The 26454-nt window shown below is 40.6% G+C and overlaps 1 protein-coding gene across 3 annotated transcripts in view; it reads left to right on the top strand.

The window, feature by feature from the left end:
- Nucleotides 1-26454, top strand: part of ctnnd2b (catenin (cadherin-associated protein), delta 2b) — a 164932-nt gene that overhangs the window by 65228 nt on the left and 73250 nt on the right. For all 3 annotated transcript variants that reach the window (XM_051396501.1, XM_051396510.1, XM_051396491.1), the window contains exons 4-5: nucleotides 16273-16307; nucleotides 18727-18843. In XM_051396501.1, the coding sequence (XP_051252461.1) occupies nucleotides 16273-16307; nucleotides 18727-18843 (152 nt within the window). The remainder of the gene's footprint in view (nucleotides 1-16272; nucleotides 16308-18726; nucleotides 18844-26454) is intronic.

The raw sequence follows: 26454 nt of genomic DNA, 5'->3' as shown, positions 1-26454 counted from the left end.
AACCTCTACAGCTGTGCTGATCTTAGCCACTCTTGTCCCAATTTTTGTGGCCATTTTTCTGTAGCTATTTTTCATGGCTGTAACTAGGTTGGAGGAACCTTGAGGGACCACTATGACCTGCAAAGCAAGGGTCACATGATAGCTGAGACAGCTGACTGCATTAGAAAGCAAGTTTTCTGTGTAGCCATGCTAGCTTGTCTGGTTTTAAGGTAATCAGCAAAGAGGCGCACAACACTGAGACGTTAGTAAAAACTGTTTGGTGTTTAGTTCTGACAAAGCAGTACCTTGTCTCTGTGATTTGAATGGAATGAATGCAAAAAAATTCAAAAGTAACAATGATAATGATAAAAGACTTTAAAAGATAAAACTCCTTCTAAAATATGTCAATAAATAACTTACAGTTAATCAAAATTCAAAAAACACATTCAAGGATGCATTCATATATTACAGCTCTATTATTGCTCAGCAGAATCCTCCCAGCAGCTCTCTTCACGTGGTCTGTCTGAAATATCAGATAATGAAAAGGAAACAGCTCATAAAATGTCTTCATTGTAACATTTTTTTTAGTAAAAGCTCATAAAACAACATTGTCACACCCACATTGTGGTCTTTAAGATAATATTGTAATAAAAGCAAACACAGCCACTTCTGTCTGATATGTGGGCAGTGATTGAGAGGTCTAGGAGCGGCTGTTTTCACCACGATGGTCTCATTTATCTACAACCATTAGGCCAGCAAAACTTAATTTAAAAAAAGATAAAGTAATTCTTTTACCCATTTTGCACTGGAGCTTCCTGCTTTTTATCACTTATATTGAAGCATCATTTTCAGCTGCAGTGCAACGTCCTCTCGGTGGCATATTTCCACAGTAAGTGAACAAAAAGCGTTCCAAACCTGTCCAAAATTTGAAAGTGGGTAAACTCTGTGTTTTGTTTTTTTTTAACATTCTTTTTATTTCAGTTCAAATTGGATGTTACATCTTGAACATATCCAAAATATTTTACATTGAATGTATAAAGTCTGTCTTTTGAAATAAGACATCAGACAAAAATCTGTGGGAGGGACGCAGAGAAAAGGGGGACATAGGGTTGAAAAGAGGACAGCGGAGGGGAGTCAACATGGATGCAATGCAAGAAGGGAGGTTGAGAGAGGGAGGGAGGTAGGGAGTGAGTGAGGGAATAACAGGATGAGCCAGGAGGCAAGGGAAGTGGGGGAGAGGAGGGGTGTGAGATGCATTCTCATGTTAAGCCCTTTTAACCTGCTATCCGGCAAACACACACAAACACACATTGAGTTAGCATGAGTCACTCAGAGGCCCAGACACTCTTAATAAGCCTAATATCCTCCACCGTCACAGACAGGCTCTGTCTGTCACACTCGGCTGTATGTGTGTGTGTGTGTGTGTGTGTGTGTGTGTGTGTGTGTGCGCTAACTGGCTCTCAGTGTTAGTACAGTCATCTGCGAGTATATTATTGATCTGCCAGTAGCATGGAGACAGAACTGTCACAGTTAAGCTCCGATAAAAACCTTCTTAGTCCACAAACACACACACACATTTTGCAAACAGACACACAAACATGCACTTAAACACAAACATACATATTCATACTGACTTGAAAGAAGCCTGGTCTGAAGCACACAGGCTTAAATTCAGTATTTGGGTAGACTGGGAGAAATGCAATGCAAAGCTGCTAATACAATGTTTTGGACACATTTTGTAAAAAAAATAAAAAATAAAAAAGAGAACACTACTGTTTTTACTCAGAGGACAATTTTTGCCTTTTTAATTAAATCTTTATTGATATTATGTGTTTGCAAATCATTTCTGTCAATAGATTTCTTTTTTTGTTTGGTCTCATGAAGGCTAATTACAACAAATATTGTCACAGAGGTGTTGATTAGTGAGATTAGAGTGCATTTAGTGACCTGGTGCAAAATCATAATTTTTCCAGTTTACATGTGATGTAATGTGCAATGCATCTACAGCTGAAGAAAACATTGAACTACAATTACAAATCCCCATAGGTTACCTTTCACATAAGCAGGATGGTAGGAAAATTTCTTCTTTAAACAGAATCAAAGAGATCAAGTGAATAATTCAAACAACCTTGAGGCCCCACATAACAATAAATCCACATGGCTTGGATTGCTATGGTAATAACTGATTCATGGTGCAGCATATAGTGTAAAGGTAACAGGGGAATCTCACAACCATAAGCCTGCATTGTATGTTTCACGTATTGGCTCCAGAGGAGCACTTTAAAGCAGCTACGTTCAACTTAATAAGAAACATTTGTACTGAACACTGATGGAGAATCAGTTCATTCTGTTTCTTTTAAGCGTGACCACCGTCGTCCCTAAACCTCCATTTTATCCCAAACCATCTTTTCCAAATCCTAACCAAGTTGTTTTTGTTTGTCAGCCTAATCAAACCTTAACCGTAGCATCATAAATTGTATTTGTTTTCCAACAGTGATTTAAAACAGTTCTGGCACAGACAAATGATGTCCTGCTGATAGGAAACAATCAGAAAAATGCTGCTGTGTGAAGTTTTAGAGGAGGACTTGGTATATAAAAAGCACGAGTGTAACCATATGTCACAAATTAAAATCTAAAAACCACGGTTGTGTATTGACAAGAATCTGGCGATATGATACGTATAATGATACAGGCATTATGATTCAGTATATTGAGATACTGTTAGCAAGGCGATATATTGTGTTTTTTCTTTTATAGATCTAATTTTAGGAAAATTGTCATAGTATAAAGAACAAACCACCATGTGCATACAATCTGTTAAAAAAAAGTTTACTTTTTATGCAATCAGAACAGTGGGATCTGGATTTGTGTTCATCACAGTCCCTCTGACATCCACCATCACAGCCCGCAGTTTACATTTACAGCAAGTTAACAGTTGGGGGTTTAATTGCAAAAATGAATACAGTGTTTTTGAGAATTGATAAGATACATAAAAAGCGATACTGAAGTGTATTGACACATTTTTACACCCCTACTATAGCATTATAGTGTTAGCACAGTGGTTTTGTGCATAACACATGACATGGATGCTGCCCACAGGAACTGATTATTCGAAATACAACAACATTCCAACTGTCTTCTTCTCAGCACTAACTAGGTCATTTGTAATAAATCATCATACACCTGTCAGCTTTATATACTTTTCAGAAGTTTCAGTTACATGTTAATGCTATTTGGACTGCACAGGACTGCACCTCACTGAAATCAAAAGCTGTAAAATCTGTTATATTTTTGACTCCACTGTAGACTAAATTTGATCTGAGTTTGATCCCTGTGTGATCATACACGTCTTCCAGCAGCCTTGCAGACAGCCTGAATATTTTGAATCAAACCTTGCAAGGATGTTTCTACAATCCAGAACGAGAGCCAATTCAAACTGCCTGACTTGACATGTTTGGACAATGAGAGTGAAGGAGAAAATCACACACCACACTATGAGAAGAGAAAACTTAATTAACTTAATTCTTTAAATGCAGTCCTGACAGTTTTAAAGCCGAGCGCACCTGGGAGTCAGCTGCAGCGGCACAATGGGACAGATCGTCGGCCATTTTGGCTACAAAAGGATGTTTTTCCTTAATTTAGCTCTGGAAGTCTGCCATCCAGTAAAGTGGCTTGGCTGGACCCGATCGATGCTGATAAGGAGACCTGGCACGCAGCTTCTGATAGAGTGTGTATGTGTGTACAGTAGGTGTGTGCAACAGGCCAGATCCAAAGCCAGCAAATTGATTTGACATCTAGCTAGCTAGAGAGTAGATACCACCGCTTTGGCTTGTCAATCTGGAGAGAGGGGAAAAACAGTACAGTGCTACTACAGCCCTAAAAGTTGAACACAGTGGTTTGGCACCAGGGCTGTGTAACGTATCAGTTTCTCGAGGAGAACTTGTCCAGGCATCGGGGGCACAAATTCCCTATAGAAATTGTGCTTCATTGCAGCAGCTTGGGAAGCATTTTTGTGTGTTGTAGCCATCTTTGCTACCTCAAGAGCAGATACGAGAGTATGTCAGCATGTGTTATATGAATGATTTGTAAGAGAGTTGAAGTACTCCATCCATAATGAGACAAAACCTCAATTCCTGCAGAAAGAAAAGCTGTCTTTTTAATAAATAGCCTCTGAACAGTTATCCCAAAGGGAGTTTTTTGTCTATTGACAGTCACACTTATTTATAGCTCTTGACAGGCTCAATATTTCGGCCCTTGATAACTGCAAAAGGGAGGGAGGAGATGTGAAGAGTGTTGGCCTACTGAAGTCAGCACACATCAGCTTTTGTTTGTATGGTGCTCGGCTGAAAAAGACGACTGATCATACCACTGTGTGAAGTCCTGAAGCGCTGCTCTCTTAGACTCTTTGTATTCATGCAAAAGGCTGTTTTTTTATTTATTCTGCTTCGAAGGAAGGCTGGAACGCCTGTGCAGCACCAAGAGAGAGACGTGTCGCAGCCAATCATTTTTGACATCATGTTTGTCAAGAAATATTTCTACCCACACCTCTTTTTGAGAAATCCAGGCTGGATTGGCAGCGTTGGAGAGTTTTGGCACATGGATTATTTATCCGCCAAGAGAAACACGTACACAGATACCTTTAGGAACGTTGTCTTTCTCTGGGCAGTTCTGGAAAGACTGGCTGGTCTCACACAGAGAACCAACATGTCTTCCCGCTCGCTTCTCATTTAACTTCTGGCCCTGAGTCAAAATGGCCGCCTCCCACACTGGCAGACTAGGGAGTCAATCTGACCAATTTAGTGGGTCACAGGAGACTTCTGCTTCTCTCTCTCTCCCTCTCTCTCTCTCTCTCTGCCTCTCTCTCTCTCGAACCATTTGTTTGGAGCATGTGGACGGGGTAACAGAAATGGCGAGCTGTGCCTCATCCTGCTGCGCTTTAATCACTCGCTTCAAAGGGTCTCGTGTTTCTCTCTGTCTAGAAGGCAGAGGGGAGGGAAATGAAGCTCTACTCCACCTCGGCTGAATTCCTGTACATCAGACCCAGACGAGACTGATATCTCCCTTCACCTTCACTGTCCTAGCTCCAGTTTGGCAGCTCACGCTGAGCTTTTTATTAAAAAGGAAGAGAATTTCACCAAAAAAATATTATCGGCCACAGCCAGACACCGAGCTCTGCATTCAGTTAGTGTTATGTTCTTTGTTGATTTCAATCTGCTGCATTACTGCTGGCAACACACATTATTTTAATTGCATTTGCAACTATGCAAAGTGTTTTTATAGCTTTTTTTTTTGGTAATCTTTTACCTTAGTAATGATGTGTGACTGCTCTAAGAGACAGGCTCACATTGTACAAGAAATATGATTTGGTGGCATTTGTGCTAACACACATAAACTTCAAATACAGACATCTAACCCCATATGTGTTGTCTCAGGATCAACTCACACCAGGACCCTTTCTGCTCTGCATCTTCTCTGCTTGAAACAAACTTAAGAAAAGTCTTATTTCCAAGTTTATGTATCCTGCAGCCTAAATGGTGAAATAAGTTCGTCACATCTTTACAATCTTTTCTATTTGACGCCCCTGTTGCTGACATGGCAATGTGCATAAAACTCACTATAAAGCTCAGTAAAGCTGGGGGGGGATGCAGATTCAGGTGATAATTCCTGTTTACATTGTCATTTGATACTTTGGAAACATGAAGTCCTTGTCAAGAAAATGTATGCACATGTTGACTAAACATCCATGCAGTCATTTTTCTAGTAAGGACACCGTCAAGTGCAAGCTGAATTTAATTTGTGGTCAGATCGATCACCTACAGCAGCCCTGGGATTCAGTGTCTTGTTCAAGGACCCGTCAACAGGGCAGATTCCAACTTGCACAGTGACTTAAACCTTGAGTTGAAGAATTTTCTATCTCATTACGCCATCCTGCCATGCATTATGCACTGCATGGCCCTTCTCCGAGTAGCAATGTTGAACAGCCTCCCGAGGCTGTTGACATTTTCAACCCGTTGAATTCTCTCCTCCCTTGAGATATAAGATTCAGCCAAGTTAGATTGTACCTGGACAAAGCAGCAACAGTTCACTATTGTTCCAGCATAATGTGCAATTAGGTAAAACTCAGGTGACCGGGCAAGATAAAGTACGTAGTTACAGAGCACACCAAGGTCCTCCATCTTCCGGCGCAGACTGTAATTAAAGGTCCACAATAGCTGTTCAGGGATGTGCCTGGGTTTTTTCCCCTGGCTGGCTGATGGGGTGCCTGACTGCCACCAGTGCAGCAGGAAATTCATGCTGGAGTCACATTTCAGTAATATCAGCATCCCTGCACTCAGTGTGTAGCTTGGCCGTGTGTTTATCTGTATTCTCTCAGGATCGAAAGTGTAAAATGTTTCGGGTTGTCTTGTAAATCTCACTGGTCCTGTACAGTTTCAAGCCTCCGAGTGCTATCAAGGTTCACCTTTAATATCACTTGCTCCACATGGACCTCCAAGCGGGTCTTAAATCAGCACTCTGAGATTTAGAGACTGACTATAAGTCCTGTGTATAACTACTGGCTTTCTGTGCCAGAGCTGCTTGTATTTTCTGCCTAGCAACATTGGTGCTCTGTATCTTGAGGTGGAAATAGATGCAAGAATAATGACGCCATCCACATTTAGATGGGTTTCCTTAAAGCCTTGCTTTCACTATTGGGACACGGCATTTCCCAGGAAAATGGAGGCTCGATTTACGAGATGTATTCATAGACTAAATGAACGAATAAACTCACGCTTTTTCTCCTGATGATTTATTCTTACCTTAACGTTACCCCTCCAACCACCTGACGCCAACCCCTGCTGTAGCTACTTGTTTGAGCAACGCAATAACGTTACTCAGACTGTTAGGCAATGCACATCATTGCAATAGCTTTTGCCTATTGCCAAATTCAGTGTGTTTCCACTTAAATACAGACCAGCAACTCCATCACTGAGGTAACCAGCTACATCCAATCCTACCAACAACTGAGAAAGAATGAGCTGCAACACTAATCACCAGATCAAAGGTCAAAAATCTTATGAGAATATGTGTAGGATGGAGAATTGGACAAAGGTTGCTATCATTTTAGAGCACTTGCTAACTAATATCAACTGTGTGACTTATTGTTTATGTGGCCTACAGCCAAGCCATTTGGTACAGTTCCTGCTCCCACTGGGATCAGCCAGTGAATTATGGGTCTCTTTGAAGTCATTTCAGTTTGTGATACTGCCTGTCATGTGTTGCATTATATGGCAGTTTTTCCAGTTTTTTCTGACAGACACACTGCTATCATACCCAAGGAAAAAATGTTGTGACATTTACCCACTGCTCTCCGTCTATTTCGCTGTTTTGAGGGTGTATACTTTCACAGAGTAGGTATAACACCAGCTCCTGCCCCAGTTAAGGTCATATTTGGGATCAGATCCTGTCCATGTTTGTCATCTACACATGTAGCAACAGAATATTGTGGATATTAGCAACAGAGTTTACATACCGGATGTTTTTCATGTCTCAAGATTCCTGCTGTTATCAGCTACTTAGCTATCGTATTCACATTTCTCTTAAACAGGATGTTGGCTTATCTGTTATTGTAAATGGAGCTTTCTGTATAGCCTTGTGGAAACTCACAAACTGAACACGGATACTAAATATTGAGTGGCTTGATGTTTGGCAATACAGAAGGTAATGGATATTGGGAGACACTTTCTGAAGGTGAATAACCTGTATAGAGGCAGTTGCTCATATTTTCACTAAGGCCAATTCATGCTAAAATATGTATGTTCTCATGATGCTGCAAGGTGGCTTCACCAATTCAAGTCTTCACCAGTTCTAACTTCTAATGAAAGAAATGCCCGTTACAACTACTCAGATGCTCAAAATGTTTCTGTTTCATAGACCTAGCTGTAAATCTTTAAAGCTAGTCAATATTTAAATGAGCAATGGATCAAATGAGTCTCTCAGAGGCTGCTCATGATGAACCCAAGAATCATCACTCAACTCTGCAATCTTTCCTATCTTTATGGAGCATTATATCCTGTTCAAGCCAATGCTTTGTGTTTACAACCTGCAAATATAGTGTATGATTCAGTCTTACTGCCCAGAGACACCAACTTTATTTCTCAGGATTTGGTGAAGAGCAAAGCAGAGCCAACAGGATGGATGCGTAAATGGGTAATCGTTTGCTAACATACCATATCAGCAAACAAGACACAGTCTGGTCAGGTTGATGTTATCAGAAAAAGCTTATTAATGCAGCTTTGAGAATCAATAGATAACATTTATCTGTTCTGTTTTGTAGCACCTTGCAAAAGCTACAAGTAAAAACAACATCAAAAGACAACCTTCTACAATCACATTTAAAAGGGAAACTTCCATCTCACTAACTTGATGAGATGTAATACTTGTCACGCTGAAGTCCCAGAACATCAATGGCCATATAGAATTCAAGAAAAACCGCCCGACGACCACAGAATATGATTCCCATCATTCATCAAACCATTCGGTGAGCCCCCTGCCCTGTATGGAAGCACATGTATTTGTTTCATTTCCCTACCTACACTGTTAAGTGTCCTTTAATTTGTCAGCCTGAATCTATCTAAAATGTACAGCATCACTATACCCCAACCATCTACCTCATTTGGTGTTACAAATGAATTTTAGTATCACAGTGTTGTCTGAGCAGACAGCAGAAAGATGAGGCATCACTGCCAAAATTCACCATTATTTGTAAAGCAAAGTCAAGCGGCAGTGATTGATGGTCAAAGACATGAAGAGAATGAATATTGACGAGGCCTTTGGGAAGAAAGCCAGTGTCCTTTCCTTTGAGTGGTAAAGGAAAAATTTAGATGTGACACATTCTAATGCAAATTTACTTTATTTAGATGACTTTAAGCTTTTCAAAAGTGCAGCGTCAGTTGTGATGACAGTGTGAATCAAATTACGTGAGATGTGAATAAAGCTGCTAAAGGTAGCTATGAATATTGTGGCTGACAACCCATGATTAATGTCTAAATTAAATGTATGCATAAAATAAGATCTAGATATGCAAAAGTCATCCACTTTGGGTCACAGCTGTTTTTTAAAATGGCCCTGAGTAAATGAACAACCACACTGTGGCTTTGGCTTTTGAATCTAAATTAGCGTTGACACAAGCAATGGCTGCATTATTGTTTGACGGTTTCCAAGAGCTAAAAAGGCCTTTGCTTTCCTTCCTTTGTGTTTTTTCCCCCTCCTTTATGGGTGGCTGTATTATCTAACAGCTCTGTCTACAAGAGGCCTGCCCATTGTGGTCAGCATAGATAACAGATAATATGCAGGGCATGGAAATAGATGGATTATATGGACTGGGTTCAGAATGTGTTTATTGGGTGGATAAAATGACAGGATTTTCATTGCTATCTCTGGCATTCGCTCCTTTAAGCCTCCCTCATTGGATTTAGCAGAGCTCTCTCCCTCTCTCTTATATTCTGACTCTCATCTTCTGCGTTTCCCCTCTTTCCTCTCATCTGTTATCCCTTTCACTTTGTATTATGTTCCCACTTTCATTTTCTACCTCTATATTGTTCTCCCTCCCTCTGTGTGTGTATCATATTCCTTCCCTCCATCTCTACGTCTCCCTCTCCTCTCTAACCTTTTCTATTCTTTCCATTTGCCCGTCTGTTAATGCAGCAGGCCAGTTAGATGATGTAGTCAGAGAGCAATGGTTTGATTTGTGACATTACCAGTTTTTTTCTAGGAATAGCACACAAATGGCCAAAATGCGCTCTTTAAAGCCGCTCAAAATATCAGCTCAAAATGTGCAACAAGGGTCGATCATTATTTGAAATTACCGATCATTATGCCGCCCATCTGTTCTTTTATACAACTGAAAGGAACAGCTCTACCAAGTGGTGCTTTTAACTAAAATTGTCATAATTGGCCTTGGGTATTGCAATCGAGTGCTTGCACCAACTTGCCATTTACTTGATTTCAATTACAGCTTGAATTGTCCCCTTACCTTGACATGTATATTCCCACTTGTTGTAATAATTATTATTTATGTTATGGTCCTAAAATGGCAGAGGCCAATTATAGGCCTGTGTCATTCAGTCTAATGAACCCAATTTTTAGTAAAGTAGCATCAGGTTTCATTTTAGACACCTTTGCTTGGTGCAGCTCCAGGAGCTTTGGAAGTCTGGCAAAACTTTTTATTTTCATATTTTGATTATATGCTTTTAGCTAATTTTTCACAGTATCTACTCCTTCTACTTTACTCTTGTTCATTTGTAACTTGAGTGTCAGGGTGGACCCTCAACATATTCATATGTACTAAATACATAAATTGATATACTGCTGACAGGTTGGCACTTTCTTGGTGGTGGAAATGTAATTGCTGCTTCAATTACATAATTGTTTACAATCCAGAGTTAGTAAGATAGTATATATACTGTGCAGAAGTCATAAAGAAGAGGTTTTGTTGGGTGTTGAGACCAGGGTTTGTTTCCAGATTCCTATGTGTTGTTAGGTTTAAGTCAGAGGTCCCCAGGGACCAGTTGGATCACTTGCTATGCTGAATGCAAATCTTATATCTCTTTATATGCAATTAAAGACACATTTTACAGTTTTGAACTTAGTCCAGTGGGTTCTGTTTTTCCTCATCACTCCCTGTCACACCCCTAACAATAATATACTGATTTTTAACTGTAGGTTATCAGTTACCACTGTGTCAATACCTTCGCAAATTACAATATGAGCAATGTTTTTGGGAGATCAGGCCATTATACTGCATCAGGAATCATAGTGAAGGTTCATATTTGATGATTAAACAGACAGGTTTGTTGTTGTCCATTTATTACCCTATATTGGACAAAAGACCTATTTTGAGAGCCATCAACTTAAAAGATATTGTGAAACAAAAAATGTCATCACTTCCTGCTGATATTTTTTAGCCAGTGAAGATGGATATGAGGATGGAGCTTCTCTCTTTGTGATTTATCATCCTAATTTGGTAAGGTCAGCCTTTCTATCTTGTAGAAATAGCTGGAGGCATGTTGAGTCTTGAAGTAAACAACACTGTCCTTTACTTGGGATTATGTTATATGGGATTATGTAACATGTTTGAATTGTGTGCATATAAAGCAGCAGAGCATGAGTACAATCACATATTAATTAGCACTGACAAGCTTGCACATTCAAACACAAAAAGCCAATGTTGAACGCTGTGCACACAAGTTCCATGCGCTGTCTTGCACACAGCAATGGTATAATGCTGTGTGCATGTACGTGCACAGCCACACTTGCTGCTGTGCACGTACATGCACACAGCATTATATCATTAGCGGTGATGAAGTGCCATGCCATGGCGTGACCTGCAGCAGGCGAGTTGATCACGCCGTCAATTAGTTCTCTCTCGGTCCACTAATTATACTGTCACATCCCGTTGACGCGCCATAGAGATTCGATGGGAAAGAACACTAACTCTCTGTGTTTCCTGGGCCAAGAGGTCAATGAGCTGTTTCAGATACTGAGGTCTGATTAGATGTACCTGGTGGCCACAGGGAGGAAAAGGAGGGCATGCTTGTGTGGACAGAGAGGAAGAGAAGAAAAGAGGATGGCTGTCGTTCAGGTGGTAATGTAAGGTTGTTGGGTTAATTCCAGAACCACCAAAATTATTGAAGAATCTGCATCACCATTTTGGAGAATCCCAAATCACATCTCGAAATTGTTTGTTTTGTTTAACTAACACTGCAAAACCAAAAGATTTTCATCCTACAACACTATAAAATAGAAAAAGGATCTCATTTGTGAGTCAGTACAGGAAGTTGGTCCACACCTTTAGTCTGAAATATCTCAACAACTATTGGATGGATTTCTATGATACTCAGATATTCTAGTGACTCTGGTAAACCCCTAACTTTTCCTCTAGTGCCACATCATTGGGTAGAAATGTGTGGTTTTAAGCAGAACAACCCAACAACTATTGGATGACATGGACCATTCATGGGGCTGTGAATGAATCTTAAGGACTTTGGTGATCCCCTTAGTTGTCATCTTACACCATGATCACAATTTCAATTTGCCAGATACTTTGGTTTATGGCCAAAAAACTGCAAGACTAATGACAATGCCATCAGCCAGTGAACATGGTATTTTATACCTGCTTAACATTAGGATGTTAACATTGCCAATATTGTTAACAATTAGCTCCAAGTACCACTGTGCCAAATTACAGCTAATTTCCTGTTAATCTATGTGAATGATAAATCAACTAATTGCTTTTTCACTAATTGATACATAGCAAAAGGCTGAGCTTATTGAGCTGAATCGCAGGCTAAAGAGAAGAAATCTAGTTGTCTCTTTCCACCCAGTGATCAAACCCTGACTCTGATTCATAATCCAAACCAACTGTGTTAGATTGAGGATTGTTCTGCTGTAGCGTAGTCTAGTTTAGCATCTTTTCCTCCAAGATTCTCTTATATCCTGATCTAATTCTCTTCTCTTTTCCTGCTTTCCACCAGCCTTATCTTGTCTAGTCTGCTCTGGTCTGTTTTGATCCCCCTGATAACATGAACTGATTCCGATATTTCCCACCAGCTCAGAGAGAAATCTGAAACCCTCTGGATTGTTTCATATTCCAGCTCCAGCCCCTGTTGATGTTACCTCTTGATGGTAACACCATTTGGCCTCTTTCCTTGCAGTTTCCAGCAAGGTTTCTATCTGAGCACTCAGCTTGCATTTAGTTTTCCTGTATCACATCCTGGGCATTGGTACATAAGACCTCAACCCAGGCATTACCAAGAGTAGAGGCAACATTTTGACACCAGCTAATGCAGGAACAGAATGAGAGGACCAGTGTGTCCTGCCCTTTAAGAAAATATTGACTCAGCCACTGTCATCAGTACTGGCTGTCTGAACCCAGACTGGTGATAATAATCCCCATCATCCCGCTCCATCCAAGGTGTGTGTGTGTGTCTGATATAAACACACTTCATCCTCCAAGACACCCGGGTTCATGTGCTCTCTGCTCCCTTGCTTTGTGTGATACATTTTGTGTTCCTCCTTTGTGTATCCAGTGTGTGCTGTGTATAGCTTGTTGGTGTGTGTGTGTGTGTGTGTGTGTGTGTGTGTGTGTGTGTGTGTGTGTGTGTGCGCACACATGTGGGGGTGTATTGTTTGGTTTAATAACGGCTGATGAATGAGGAGTCCGTTTTGCTGACAGAGGGTCCCATTAACATGTACCGCTTGGCTCTCCCTCACAATCCGTCACACACCCCATACACACACACAGAGAATGGAGGTAATCAATGGGATGATTTAATAGCATCTGTTCTGTGTCTGCAGGGAGTGAATAGCATCCATTGCTATGTTTGGCTGTGGAGTCTTTGGGTTATAGATACGGACGATTTCGTACAAAAATGCTTTTCATTTTGAATCATGCAGCAATATTAAGAAGAGAAAATATTGCTACCTGATATTCGTTGGTCAATATTTGAAGAACCACTGGTGATGATACCCTCACGTTATTGCTGTTTTTTTTTTTAGCAAAGGTCTTTGATAAATAGTTTCACATTTTTGGGAAATAGACATATTAGCCCTCTTGAGTGTTAGATGAGAAAATTGATACCACTCTCACATCTGAGCGCTGAATAGAAAGCTCGAACCAGCAGGCGTCTGGTTCAGCATAAAGACTGGAAGATAGTGTGAAATAAGCTAACTTAGCCACAGAAGTCCACCCCTTAAAACCACAACTTGTGGACACATTTTTTATAACTTTGGACAGATCCAGCTTCCTGTCTTTAAGCTAAGCTAATAACCTGCTGGTTCTAGCTTCATAGCATATATTGCAGACATTATCACGCATGAACAAGTCATTGTGATTTATTTTCTAGTTTTCCACTTCGGAGCCTCGCAGGAGGTAGCATGTAACCAACCTTCGACTATCGCCATTTCGTTAACAAGTGGTTGGTCATCCACCGGTCTGAAATGCGTTTTAATGCAGCACTCAAGCCTCTCGAGACTGTCGGATTCAACAGGCTGCAGAAGTGGACGCATTGCTTTTTTCATATACTCAAATCAAGTGCTCATCAGAGGAGCACTAAACGCAACTTAGCGCTGACGCTTTTATGTAAAGTGTCGCAGCTTGTTAGGAGTGTATGATACAGGTATATGCAATGTGTAGGGCTTTGGAATGTGTCATTATATAAAGACACACAGCAGTGACGTGCTATACTGGTTGGCGGTTAATTATCCGTACTGCGCTGTGCCTGTGGTCAACTTACACTATAACATTTTGTGGCTTGGGTTGTAGCAGGGTGGCTAAGGTTAGCTCGTTGGGATTGATCTGCCTTAGTGACTGTCCCAGCTTTAGCCAGTTGAGCTAAACAAGGTGGTGTGATTGTTACCCTGGTAAAAAAAATAAAAGTTATCTGAGCTGCAGACAGCAGCAGGTAGAGTGTGACTTGACAGTGCTATTAGCTTTTTTAGAAATTCAATCAAGCAGTTTTTTACAACCGTGCACTTGTCTGACAAATGATTTCAGAGAAAAATGACAACTCCATCATGTATATAAAGAGTAAGGGGTAAATCAGCAGCAGAAGAATCATCACATGTGGATAAACAGTATTGAACATATGTCAGTGAAGCTCCAACTGGAGCCCTGACTAACAATTAACAACTCACGCCTTCCTCTTCCATTAAAATGTTGGCTGTGAAAAGGTGTATCCTATCGTTGTACCCGTTTCAGCTTCGTAGTGGTCATTACAGGTCAGATGTGTCTCCCACATTCGCATCATAGTAAATACTGCATCAGAGCACAAGCGGAAAATATCTGGAAATCGAGATCTCAAAAGTTACACAAAGCGTAAGACTGACGATATTGTGTACTTTAGAAACACACTTATCTTTTTATTCAGTGCCCCAGGCGTAGGCCCACTGTAAGCATTGTTCCTTGTCAGACAGTAAAGTGGGTAAATAATGGCAGTGGTTCCACTCCTACAGTGTATATAGAGATGAGGCCTGGGCATGATGTTGATCTGCATTTTGGTTATTTCAGGGTCGGCTAACATTGTAGACAGCTGCCATTTGTTTACATGTAGGTAAGGGTAAGAAGGCATGAAAGAGGTTGTAAACATGAACAATACCAAACACCATTTTTAGGATTAATGTTTCAAATAAGTGCCAAACTAACAACATGGCACAAAAACTAAAATTGAGTTGTAGAAGGCTTAACAAGGTTCAGAATGATTGCCCTAAGCAAGGTTAAATTAAACTGCAGGATTTTGAAAGGGGGGGGTTGTGACTTTGTGTCTTTATGAGTTACTGTAAGTTGTGATAGCTTGTGTTGTAATGTCCAGAAATGTTAGTAATGAATTTATTTTCAGTCATTAAGTATTTTTAAATAGTAAATTAGTTACGTGCATTTTACATCCATCAATACAAAGTATGCACAAACATCAAACTGTATTTCTGTGTTATCTGAGTAGCAAAGAAGCCACGTTTCAAGTGTTTCTCATTTGTTAAGTACAGCCGGTTATACGACTAACCCTTAAACTGAAAAGAACTGATTGATATCGTACTTATGCAAAGAGTCACTGTGTATCTTCTACGGTCACTATACAGTAGCACATTACACATCTTAATATTTGTCCTTGCTCTTTCTGTATTGTTTCAGTACGCTGTCATATTGTAACTCTTTCCTCGTTCCCAGCCTAATTAAAACTGATGTTTTCTGTTTCTTAGCAGCGACTCACTACCCTTTCAGAAACATTTTTTTATCTCAAAGCCCTTTGTGCTCCCCAAAATCTTTTCTATGACAGGATAAGGATAACACTTTTGTTGGATAAAAATCCTTGTTTCTCCAAGAGAAACTTAAAAAACAGCCAGGTTCTTAGTTTGACAACAATGTATTTTGGAGTGCGGATCTTGTTGGTTTTGATAAAGGTCTTTATCCCCAAGGTCTTGCAGAATTTTACCAAACCTCAGGGCTTTGTTGTTTGTCATCCCTCAGCTGAAGGTAAAACATGAGAAAGCTTCCAATGGAGATTTAAAGTTTTCACCAGGTGATATGCAGTGATATAAAACTCTTCAAACCAGTGTTTCCATGGTGTTCCTGTTTTATTGTGATACTATAAAGAGGATTTTGATGGAAAAGAGACATTTTATGGCATGTAAGGCTGATGGAAATGCTGTTACAGTGTAAAATTGTCCTGCTAGTACACTAATAAACAACAAAAGTTTGTATAATGTGAGTTTTGCTTATATTTCTAACCCTGTTTGCTTTCTGTTGTTTGTCTCTTACAGTTCAGCAGATGAGAAATTTCGCTGGAACAACCAAGGTAATATTTCCCTTTAAATACTTTTCAGTACAATTTGTCTGGTCCTCTATTGTTTGCATTCCGGCAATGCACATTGCTGACTATGCTCATTTCAATTGTAGCCATTGTAAAAATCCCCCATCATGCACCAACAATATATTGATGCAATCCTGTACAAGAACTATGGTGGCTGCCGCAGTGAAAATGCTCAATCAAACTTACTCTCTGCACTGAAACCTGCAAAAAAAGAGACTTGTGCCAACAAAAAACTCCCGTCTCTCAAATTCCCTCACTACGCCTCACCCCTTCTGACAGCTGAGTAAAGGTCAAACAGCATTTACAAATAATGCTCAGCGTTTCGTTTAACCTGTTTGGAGAGCCAGATGGGAAGTGTTTTCCACAAAGGAGGAAACAAGAATCAATGAGTGCGAGGCCTTTCGATGATTTGAAAGTCAAATGAGGACACCTCTCTGGGCTTGACAACTTCTTTGACAGCATTTTAGTTGAAGAAACTCCACCCATGCATAACACTTAGGTCTGTCTCTCCCTCTTTGTCAGTCATGTTGAGCTGTAAAGGGCGTTGAGAGTAGATTGATTATCTGAGTGCACGGTTGGTGACCTCTGCCAACAAAGAGGTGGCTGAAGGTTTGTGGTCAGAACACATCATACTGAAGGCTTTCAGTGTGTGCTGTGGTCTTCATCCATCTGTTGCACTGACCACTCGGCCCCAGGAAGACTAAATTTACTCTGTTGCCAAAAAAAAGGAAAACCTTCCCTCACTCCAATCAGACCTTTTGATCTCGTCATCACCCACAAATCATTAAAAACCCATCACTTCTGGATCAAGCAGGTTTAAAAATGAGTTTTGGCTTGTGTGTGTGAGGGTGAGAGTAAATCCAGCGTGATGCCGCAGACAGCACTGGAAATGTTTCACCAACAGCATCAGCATCATCAGTCTGCAGTTGCGTCAGTCGAAGTCAATAAAATCAGCCTCCTAAATCCACTCACTAAGGCCTCTACTATTACCATCTCTCTCTCTCTCTCTCTCTCTCTCTCTCTCTCTCTCTCTCTCGATAAGAGATTAATGTTGCTCCTAAGACTCATTTGTAAGGTTTTATCCTCCTTGGCAGCCCTCTCTAACTTGAAGACACTGGGCATGTTATCAGCCTCGCTCTGACAGACAAACGGTTTGGTATCTAAGTACAAGGCGGCGCCCCATAGACCCAGATCCCACAAGATTTGTAACTGGATTGTCAGTTAGGTTTTTACCCTTGACCCTCGGCCTGACACATTACTCTAAGGTCTGATTGTACTTTAATGGGTGAGATGTAGCAGGATAAGCAAAAGTGGGCAGTCAGTGTGGCCATGGCAGGATTACCAACTGCACAAGGCAGGCAACAAAATCTCTGGTTTGACAAAATGTGCTACAAATTCATCAATGATCAAAGCCTTAAAGTGTAGATTTTACCTAATCTGATGTTAAGATGCAGTGATTAGTTCACTAATCAATTATTTGTCCATTATTGAATTAGTCTCCAATTGTTTCGGTAATCAATTGAGAAAAAAATGTCAAAATTTTCTGATTTGAGTTTTTCAAATGTGAATGCTTCGAGGTTTCTTCAGTCTCCTATGACAGACAACTGAATATATTCGTGTTATGGACAAAATAAGGCACGTCACCTTGGGCTTTGGGAAAAATTCATCAACATTTTTCACTTATTTTTTTTTTTTTACCAAACAACCCATTGATTAAACAATAATGAAAATAATTCTTTGCAATTGTAATCTGAAGGCTGTGTTTTGTACCTTTGAATCTATGGATGTTTTTTTTCATTTACATTTACCATGCCGGCATGTCCGCAGGTTTTCAGACATAGTAAAGTAAATATCTGTGTATGAATAGATAGAGAAGAGAGTTCCAAGGTTTTATTATTCTGGAGAAATGTAGTTGATTGTTGACTTCATTTTAAAGTTTGTAAAAGTATAATTTGTTAGTATTTATCACTATTTCCAATAGTAAATATAGTTCATATCTAAATATACTTTAGTGAATCTGCATGATGATCTGCTAAATGATGGGGTTCAAACGGTTATGACCTTTACTATTTCAGTTCATATAGCATTTACAAGGCATCGCCTTCAATAAATTTGTGTTACCACATATTAATAGCACATACTGCAAACTTCAACTCCCATGATAGAATCCCTGGTTGGTATCTGGAGCTGCAGGCAAAGTATAATGAAGCTGCCAAGTATAGTCGCAGGAATAGGAGGGGCAGAGGGGGCCCATAGCTCATTTTTACAGGGTCCCTTATTGGGTTAATCCAGCCATACATGTGGCTTGTGTCCCGTGCCACAGTGTAGAGGTTTGGAGAACCAATCCTGAGGTGGCAGAAGAGGCTGTATTGTTGTTTCAACTCGTGTTTTTTCCCATCTGTAGATGGACAGAAGGACATAGAAGAGGAGCTGACGACAGGCCTGGAGCTGGTGGACTCCTGCATCCGATCGCTCCAGGAATCAGGCATCTTGGACTCCCAGGACACTTCTACAGGAGACAGTAAGGCCAATGTTATGATTAAGAGGGTTTTTGTAAAGGAGGATGAGAAAAAACGATTTCTCCTGGTAGTTTTCTCTAGTGAGAGAGCCGAGAACGATGGCTTAGAAGAGAATGGGCGAAATACAATCAAAGACCTGCGGGGATGGATATTCTACAGAGCTGGAGACTGCAGGTTTTGGCTGATTAACCTGTTGAATGTGTGTGAATTCACCAAGCAAATGCTCTGTACAAAGCCAGCCTGTACTGCAGTATAACACTAGTGAACAATATTGTATTGAACAGAGTGTGTTCAGTCCTTTGAATAAATACTAAAAAGAAGATGATTTGGTCCATTTTAAAATTTAATCAAGCCTGTGAGATCAATTTGTTCACTCGAGTACTTGCTCTGATTAGGATGTTCTACTCAAAGGCTGAACAAGATGTTGTCTTTCATTAGATTTCATCACATTTTTCAAAAGTGCTACTTGACAAAATAAAATAATTTGAAGTACAAGTATAATGTATAAAGCCTGATTTATACACCGTGGGTATGGCATAGCCTCGTACCTCTACGCCGTATGCTGACGTGCACCTCCCCCAGAAATGTCTACACGTTGCAGCAACACAGACAACTGTGATTGGTCCGCTTGGAGTGTGTGCATTGTCTGAGAATGGGAGGCAACTCATGCAAAACCCAGATGAGTTAATAATGCTGTTTGAGAATCCCTCTCCAAACACACACACATTCTCAGATAAGTGTGTCCACACGCACACACACACACACACACACACACAAACAGGCCCACATGGGACACTAGCTTGCCGCATGACATGCTCTTGTCTTTCCCCTTGTATTCCCTCGTCCTTTCGTTTTCCAAAAAAGGAAACGAGGAAAGCACAAGACAGATTGTAGAGAGACGGAGGGTTTCAGTTCCAGTCGCCATCGTTTGAAGTACACACAGCGGCGTAGGTCACTTGCGTAGGCTACAGCATAGAGCCTACGTGCAAATATAAATCTGCCTTAAGAGTGATGATCCACAAGATCTATACCACTTTTCTGTATTTCCTTGGATTTTCTATTGATGAGATTTCATTGTCTGCGGGTTACGCAGCTTTTTCTTTGTCTGTTCACTAATAGTGAATGTTTATGCTCATGCTAACTTCAGTTTATATCAAACACAATTTCAATCTTTAAATAAATCCTTTTTTTCTTTGCTACACAAGATTTTTTCAAGCTTCTGGTTACCAGACCAAATACAAAAGGTTTCATTGGCTTGAGGTTTGTTAGCAAAAAGTGGCCTATTTACACATCCAGCAGACTTGGGGCTACATTGGCATTCGTTTGGAGTTGTGTTTCTGTCCACCCAATAAGTCCAGTAGTTACTCTCCTCGCAGTGTTTTGGTCTCCATGAACTTCTAAAGGGGAAATATGTCTTCTCTCCCTGGTAGCAGCTTTAAATAAGCCTCGATAGAACTGGACTCAGAGAGAGAGAAAAAGTTTCACAGGTACTGGTGTATTAATTCCACAGTGTAAAGAAGCTGTTTATAAGAGCTCTCAGTGAGATCCTGAACAACTCCCTGTGCCTCTCTCTGCCCTGCTCTCAGCTTTTTTCATTTGGTCCCGGGGATGATACCCATGTCTCTTGTATAGTCGACCCCATGGGAGAGAGGTAGCTGTCAGGAGACATGCGGAGTCGTGCCAGTAGTTTGATATGCTAATCCATCCTCGCTGAGGTGTCAGCTGGCCTGCTGTTCACAGTGCAGAGAGGGGAGGCGCACACACACATGCGCACACATACATGCGCACACACACACACACACACACACACACACACACACACACACACACAGGCAAGTATACAGGCAAATAAAGCCATAAATGTGCGCACACAGACAGGCATGCGCATATAATCACACATGAGGCGAGAATCATCAAGAAAAACACATAAGCTGTTTATGCACACATGCTAAGCACTCGCACTCACAGACACACACACACACACACACATGCATGCATGCAACGCTGGGAATGGTAATGTCCTTTGATGTTTTTGATGTTTAAATAACAGTTATGTAACTGACCACCTGACTAGTGAAAAAAGATGTAAAAAGAACGAATGTGCAAGCAAGAGACAGAGAGAGAGAGACAAAGAAGAAAGCAAGAAACAGAATGAGTGGATAAGAAACATTTGCAAGAAAGAGAGAGCTAAAATAATGTTGCTTTAAAATACCTTTATCTCAACCTCCCCCCAAACACTGGTTGTCCAATCATAGCTTAGCAGCCATAGAGGCACCGCAGTGTTGGTTTCTCTACTGTCAAAGTGGTGTGCATAGGGCATAGCATGTCCTGTTAACCAGCTTACTGGCCTACCTTACTGCAGTAGTAACACAGTCTTACTGTCAAAGCCAAGAGGAGGTCATTAGTTTGTGGGTTAACAGGTTCTGGTAAGAAAAGTTAAGTCCAACCAGACTGTCCCGGTTTCTCTGGGAGTGTCCTGGTTGCAAGCTGGATGTGTGAGTCCCGACAAATGTCTGTAAAATTTAAATTAAACCACAAATAACAATTATAATATTATATGCTTACATAGACATTCATCATGTTCTGTCCCACGCTATCTCCACTGCACTCTTTATTGTGTTTGGGGAAGTTTACCCTCCAGCAACCCCAATGTTACCCAAGATAGCGTTCCATTTGCCAAACACACTTCAGGTAGCCCTCATCCTAAAAGCTTTCTCTTGTAACATCAAACGTCAGCGATATCATTTCCAACAGGGTTATGTTCAAAAGAAATAATCTGATGTGACATTTTTTCCCATCATATTTAAGATGCTAATCCGACACTCCAATACAAGAACACTGATGTTTCTTTTTCTGTCCTCTACTGTTGCTACGCGCCTTTTAGCTTGGGCCATGGTTCATCGTTAGCACAATATCATGTATGCAGCCATCAAGTGCCTGTTTAGAAACCTTTCACAGGATTCTCATTTTAAAATGAAGCACTTGAAAACAGTGATGAAGACAACCACAGACAGGATTTTTGTCCAACTCATGGCGCTAACGTTAGCTTAATTAGCTAGCTAGCTACAGCTGATAACATTTTCCAGGGAATGTCAGCGGAAGGTTTGTCTTTGTCCACTTGTGTCTGAAATCAAGCACCCATTGTTTCAGAAACGACTGAGAACTTTGAGCTGTAAATCTGCAAAGATATGCCAGCGAATGGTACATTGTTGGTTTTCTTTCATTGTGGTTAAACAAATCTAAACAAAAAGGAGCAGTTGGTTAAAATATTTCCGTTTCACACACACAAGCAAATGGACACACAGCCAAACGCATACAAGCCTGAGAAGAAGCATCATACACATAATTATGCACATACATTAAAAAGATATGTAGGCACACACCTGCAAGACACACGCGCACAGCTGCAAAATCTGCACCTTCACTCAAGCTGCTGAGCAGATTCGTGTCTTCATCCTGGCGATGATCATCACTGTGCATGTTAATCTGAGTGTATGTGAATGTGTTTGCAGCTATTTGGGGATTGTGCATGTGTGTGAGTGTAGCAGCCTGCGCATGCCTCCAATGGATATCTAAAAATACACTCATGAAATATTAAAATGTGTCAATAGAGAGCGCTGGTCATGATGCGGAAGAAAAGCCACTCAACTTGTGTGTGTGTGTGTGTGTGTGTGTGTGTGTGTGTGACAGAAGAAGAGATTAGTGAGCCAGAGAAGGTTTATCAGGGTCAGATCGTCCACGACTACACGCATGCAGGTGTATGCAGATGTGGTGTGTGTGCATGCCTGCAGTCACAGAGCAGGAACAACTGAGACATGTGTGTGTGTGTGTGTGTGTGTGTGTGTGTGTGTGTGTGTGTGTGTGTGTGTGTGTGTTTGTGTGTGCAGTTAACTCTGGAAAGATATTAAAATGCACAGGCAGAGACCTTCTTATGGCACCCTATTACTTTTCCTAATACACTAATACACCCATACCTACACACACACACACACTCCTTCCCTCACTCCCTCGCCTCAGATGGATTCAGTGGAGCCTTCAGTGTTTGCCATCTGAGTGATAATGTATTTATGAGGCCCTTCGCTTCCATAAAGGCTCCGCTACCCATATGAAACACACCTAAAGTGGCAAACAAAAACTCTGGAAAACATCCCCCAGCTTTGTACGCACACATCTGGGTCTGCATTATGTGTTCTTGCCTGCCTGTGTGTGCATCTGAGTGCGCCAAGATGGACACGGAGGCCTTGACCTAGTAAACTCACCCAGCACCCTTAGCTTAATATCACATTTTAAATAATGCACAATCGGCAGCTACACTGCCTACAGGAGCCATTCGCTGTACTTTTAAGTGACTTTTCACTTTGCTCAAGCCTGATTTTCCAACACGCTTATCCAGAGCGACTCCATTTGCCGTTAGCTGCTGACTTTATCCGTCCCGTGCAGTTGATGTTGACCGCGGGCACGCTGTGATTCTTCATTCTCTTTTGTTGAATAATCACAAACAAGCAGCATTTCTTCTTGTCTCATGTGCTTTGATTCAAAGACTGCTGGCAGAAAAGTGGCGTCAGTGGGAGATTAAAGGGACGGTCACTGTTGATGGAGGACAGCTCAACAGCTCCTGCAAATACTGAGTGCTAGGAATTTATAGGTCTACTTATACACAGCTGATATAAAGCAGAAGTTATTTTCCAGTGCAGCAGTTGTAAAAGTACTGTAGCTGGAGTACACTGTAGCAAAATGCTACAGGGGGAAATGATTTTTTAAGTAACATTTTGGGTAAAAATTAGTTTTTATTTCTGTGATTAAATTTGTTGATGAGGCACATCATTGCTATCATCACCAAAAGCAAATTAATCAAGAGTGCATCAAAATATTTATTAGGATTTTAACAAGAGGCACGGGAGAGTTTTGGCTCTTGCACAAGCAGCTCCTGCCCTCCTGTCCTCCTCCTCAAATGATTCAATTAAGTTCACTTCAAACTTTATGGGCCATCCAGGCAAATCCACATGTTTACAGTCTACAAAACGTTCTATAAATGCTGCTGACATTATGTTTCAAGCCCGCGTGCTGTCGTTTACACGTAGCCTGTCTGTGTTTTGTGTCACAGTCCATGCGTGTTTGCATGTTTGCACTCCAAATGTAACGATCCATGTACAAATGACTGCAAATGCCTCAGAAACATGTATGAGGCTGTTTGTAACATTAGCAATGAAGCATATTATCACACTATGCTTTGGCAGTATGTGAGTATGTATGTGTGTGTCATAGTTTTGTTACCACAAAGTGAGATACCTTAAAACTTCCAATAAAAGCAGGGTCCCTAATAGACACAGGTCTCTTTTAAAAGCCTGGTGTGGCTACACATTTTGACTAATAAACGCAGGTCTCCAATAGAGGCCTGGTCTCGATTTTATAGAAATTATCTCAATGTATAAAACCTCTTAAAACCCACGGGTTGCCCGCTTAAGCGGGTTTTAAGTCGATTCAATCTCCTACACAAATATAAATGTTTAAACTTCTGTCAATATGTACATGCTGCACATCATTAGATCAGTTATAGATTCTCCAAAATTCAATCTTTCACTATATTTTACGAAAAACGATCAACAACAAAGTGTAACATTAATTCATTCTGAATTACTGGTAACATGGTAAACAAGAGAGAAGGAAAAAAACCTCTGAAGCAATCAGAATAATCATGTTAGTTGTCAAATTTGCTAAACAAATCTCAAGAGAAGCTGCAGTCAGTTTAGTTTAGTTTTGTGCTAAAGGAATTAAACGCCTGTCCCAAATAAACGCCCCTCCCAAATAAAGGCAGGGGGGGTTCAGTGATTTAAGCAAATAAACGCCCGGGCTATTATTAGAAGTTTTACGGTAGTAACATTTGCAGAGTTTCATGAGAGTTACACACACTTTCACAAGTTGACTCTGAGACATCCAAGACATCTGATTAGAAAAGAGTTCATTTGATGTTACCGATTCATAAACTGGAAAGATACCATTCACTAACTGACTGATTTGATGGCTGACCAGCTGCTAGCTCAACAGTAGCTCACTGTAAGATCGGCCAGCTGGAGTCTGGCCGACTGATCTTTGGTAGATTTTGGATGGAAGCCTGAATGTGGAAGTGGAAGAGTAAGAGTTGTGGTAATAAAAAACTGCTCCACTGGAAGGTGTTACACAGCGGTGTATGAGTGATTCTCTCATTTGAATTTTTACTGCAGTTGACAGATGACATTACAAAGTGTAGAAGATGTGTAATGAGCCAGGGTCTAAGCTCAGTCATTGGTAATGCTTCACAAAATGAGAAAAACATGATAAATGTATACAGTATATCTCTAAAGGAGTAGTTGGCTGGCTTTGTATTTATATTTCTTACAAACCCAAAGTGAGATGAACTCCTGCTTTATATCTCTGTTTAGTTAAAGGTATGTTGAAGGATGAGATTAGCATTTATTCACATGTTCTTTTCAAATAGGTGGTAGCTTGGTAACTACAAGGTTCTGGGTCTCTATCAGACAATCAGTAAGCTAACAGTTAATTGAGGGGCCCCTGCTGACTTTATGATGCCAACTGTGAACTACAACGTTCCTGGAAAAACCCTACTCTTTTATGTAGTAGATTATGTTCTGTCAGAGCAGGGTTAAATCAAATCTTATTTTAGACACAGTTAATATGTTAGCTGCCTCTAGTTTTAACTCTCTGGTTCTCTCAAAGGTCAGCACTATCTCTAATGTGAAGTCTCTGGCTATGAAAGCTGATCACTCTGCTGTGTCAAGGTAATTGACTAATTCAATCAGAAATTTCACTGTCAAAAATCCTGGTGTGACTACAGCAGCTATGCTCATAGAAAGAGAACTACACCATTAAAGTTCCTCAAAGATACACGGGTGGTTTAAAGGAGCAGTTTGACATTTTGGGAAATAATTCAAAAAATAAAACACTACAAGTGGCAACTTGTCAACAACATAGTTCCAGCACATAACTAACTGTAACAATTCCACAAATAAGACACAACATGTTAACCAGTGACCTTTAAGGGGCAATCACGCAGGGGCAAATTGCTAGACACATGTCGCCTGCAAAACCATTGGTTTCATATAGAGCGGGAATGGATCACAACAGAGTGTGCGCTTCTCTTTTGCGCCGCTCGTTGTCTTTTTCTGGTATTTTAGCTGTGCATGAAAGTTAAAAATATGTTCAACTTTTCAGCACAAGCCACGGAGTCGCACCGCCCGTCAATGTCACACTTTGCTCAACAGGCACACAAGCTGACACTCTTTGCCAAAGTGTTTTTGAAGCACCCACGCCTGTACCAGTGCGTCTCTGTGTGATCGGCGTGTATTTCTAGAAGAGCACCAACTTAGCTTTTTCTTAGCTACTTCCAGCCTTTATGCTAAGCTAAGCTTAACAACTCCTGGCTGTAGCTTCATATTTACAGTAACAAACACGTATGACATTGATTGTCTTAACCCTCGGCAAGAAAGGGTTTTTTTAAACTAAACTGCACTTTAGTTATTAATTATGTATGAAGGCACAAATTACACTCTTAAGAGAAAAAAAGAGTTGTTCAATTATTTCAATGCATGAATGATTGAGTTTTGTGAAAGAAACAC

The sequence above is a fragment of the Dicentrarchus labrax genome, unplaced genomic scaffold, assembly GCF_905237075.1.
Source record: "Dicentrarchus labrax unplaced genomic scaffold, dlabrax2021, whole genome shotgun sequence".
In the NCBI taxonomy this organism is placed as follows: Eukaryota; Metazoa; Chordata; class Actinopteri; family Moronidae; genus Dicentrarchus; species Dicentrarchus labrax.
This window is presented reverse-complemented; position numbering and strand designations above follow the sequence as displayed.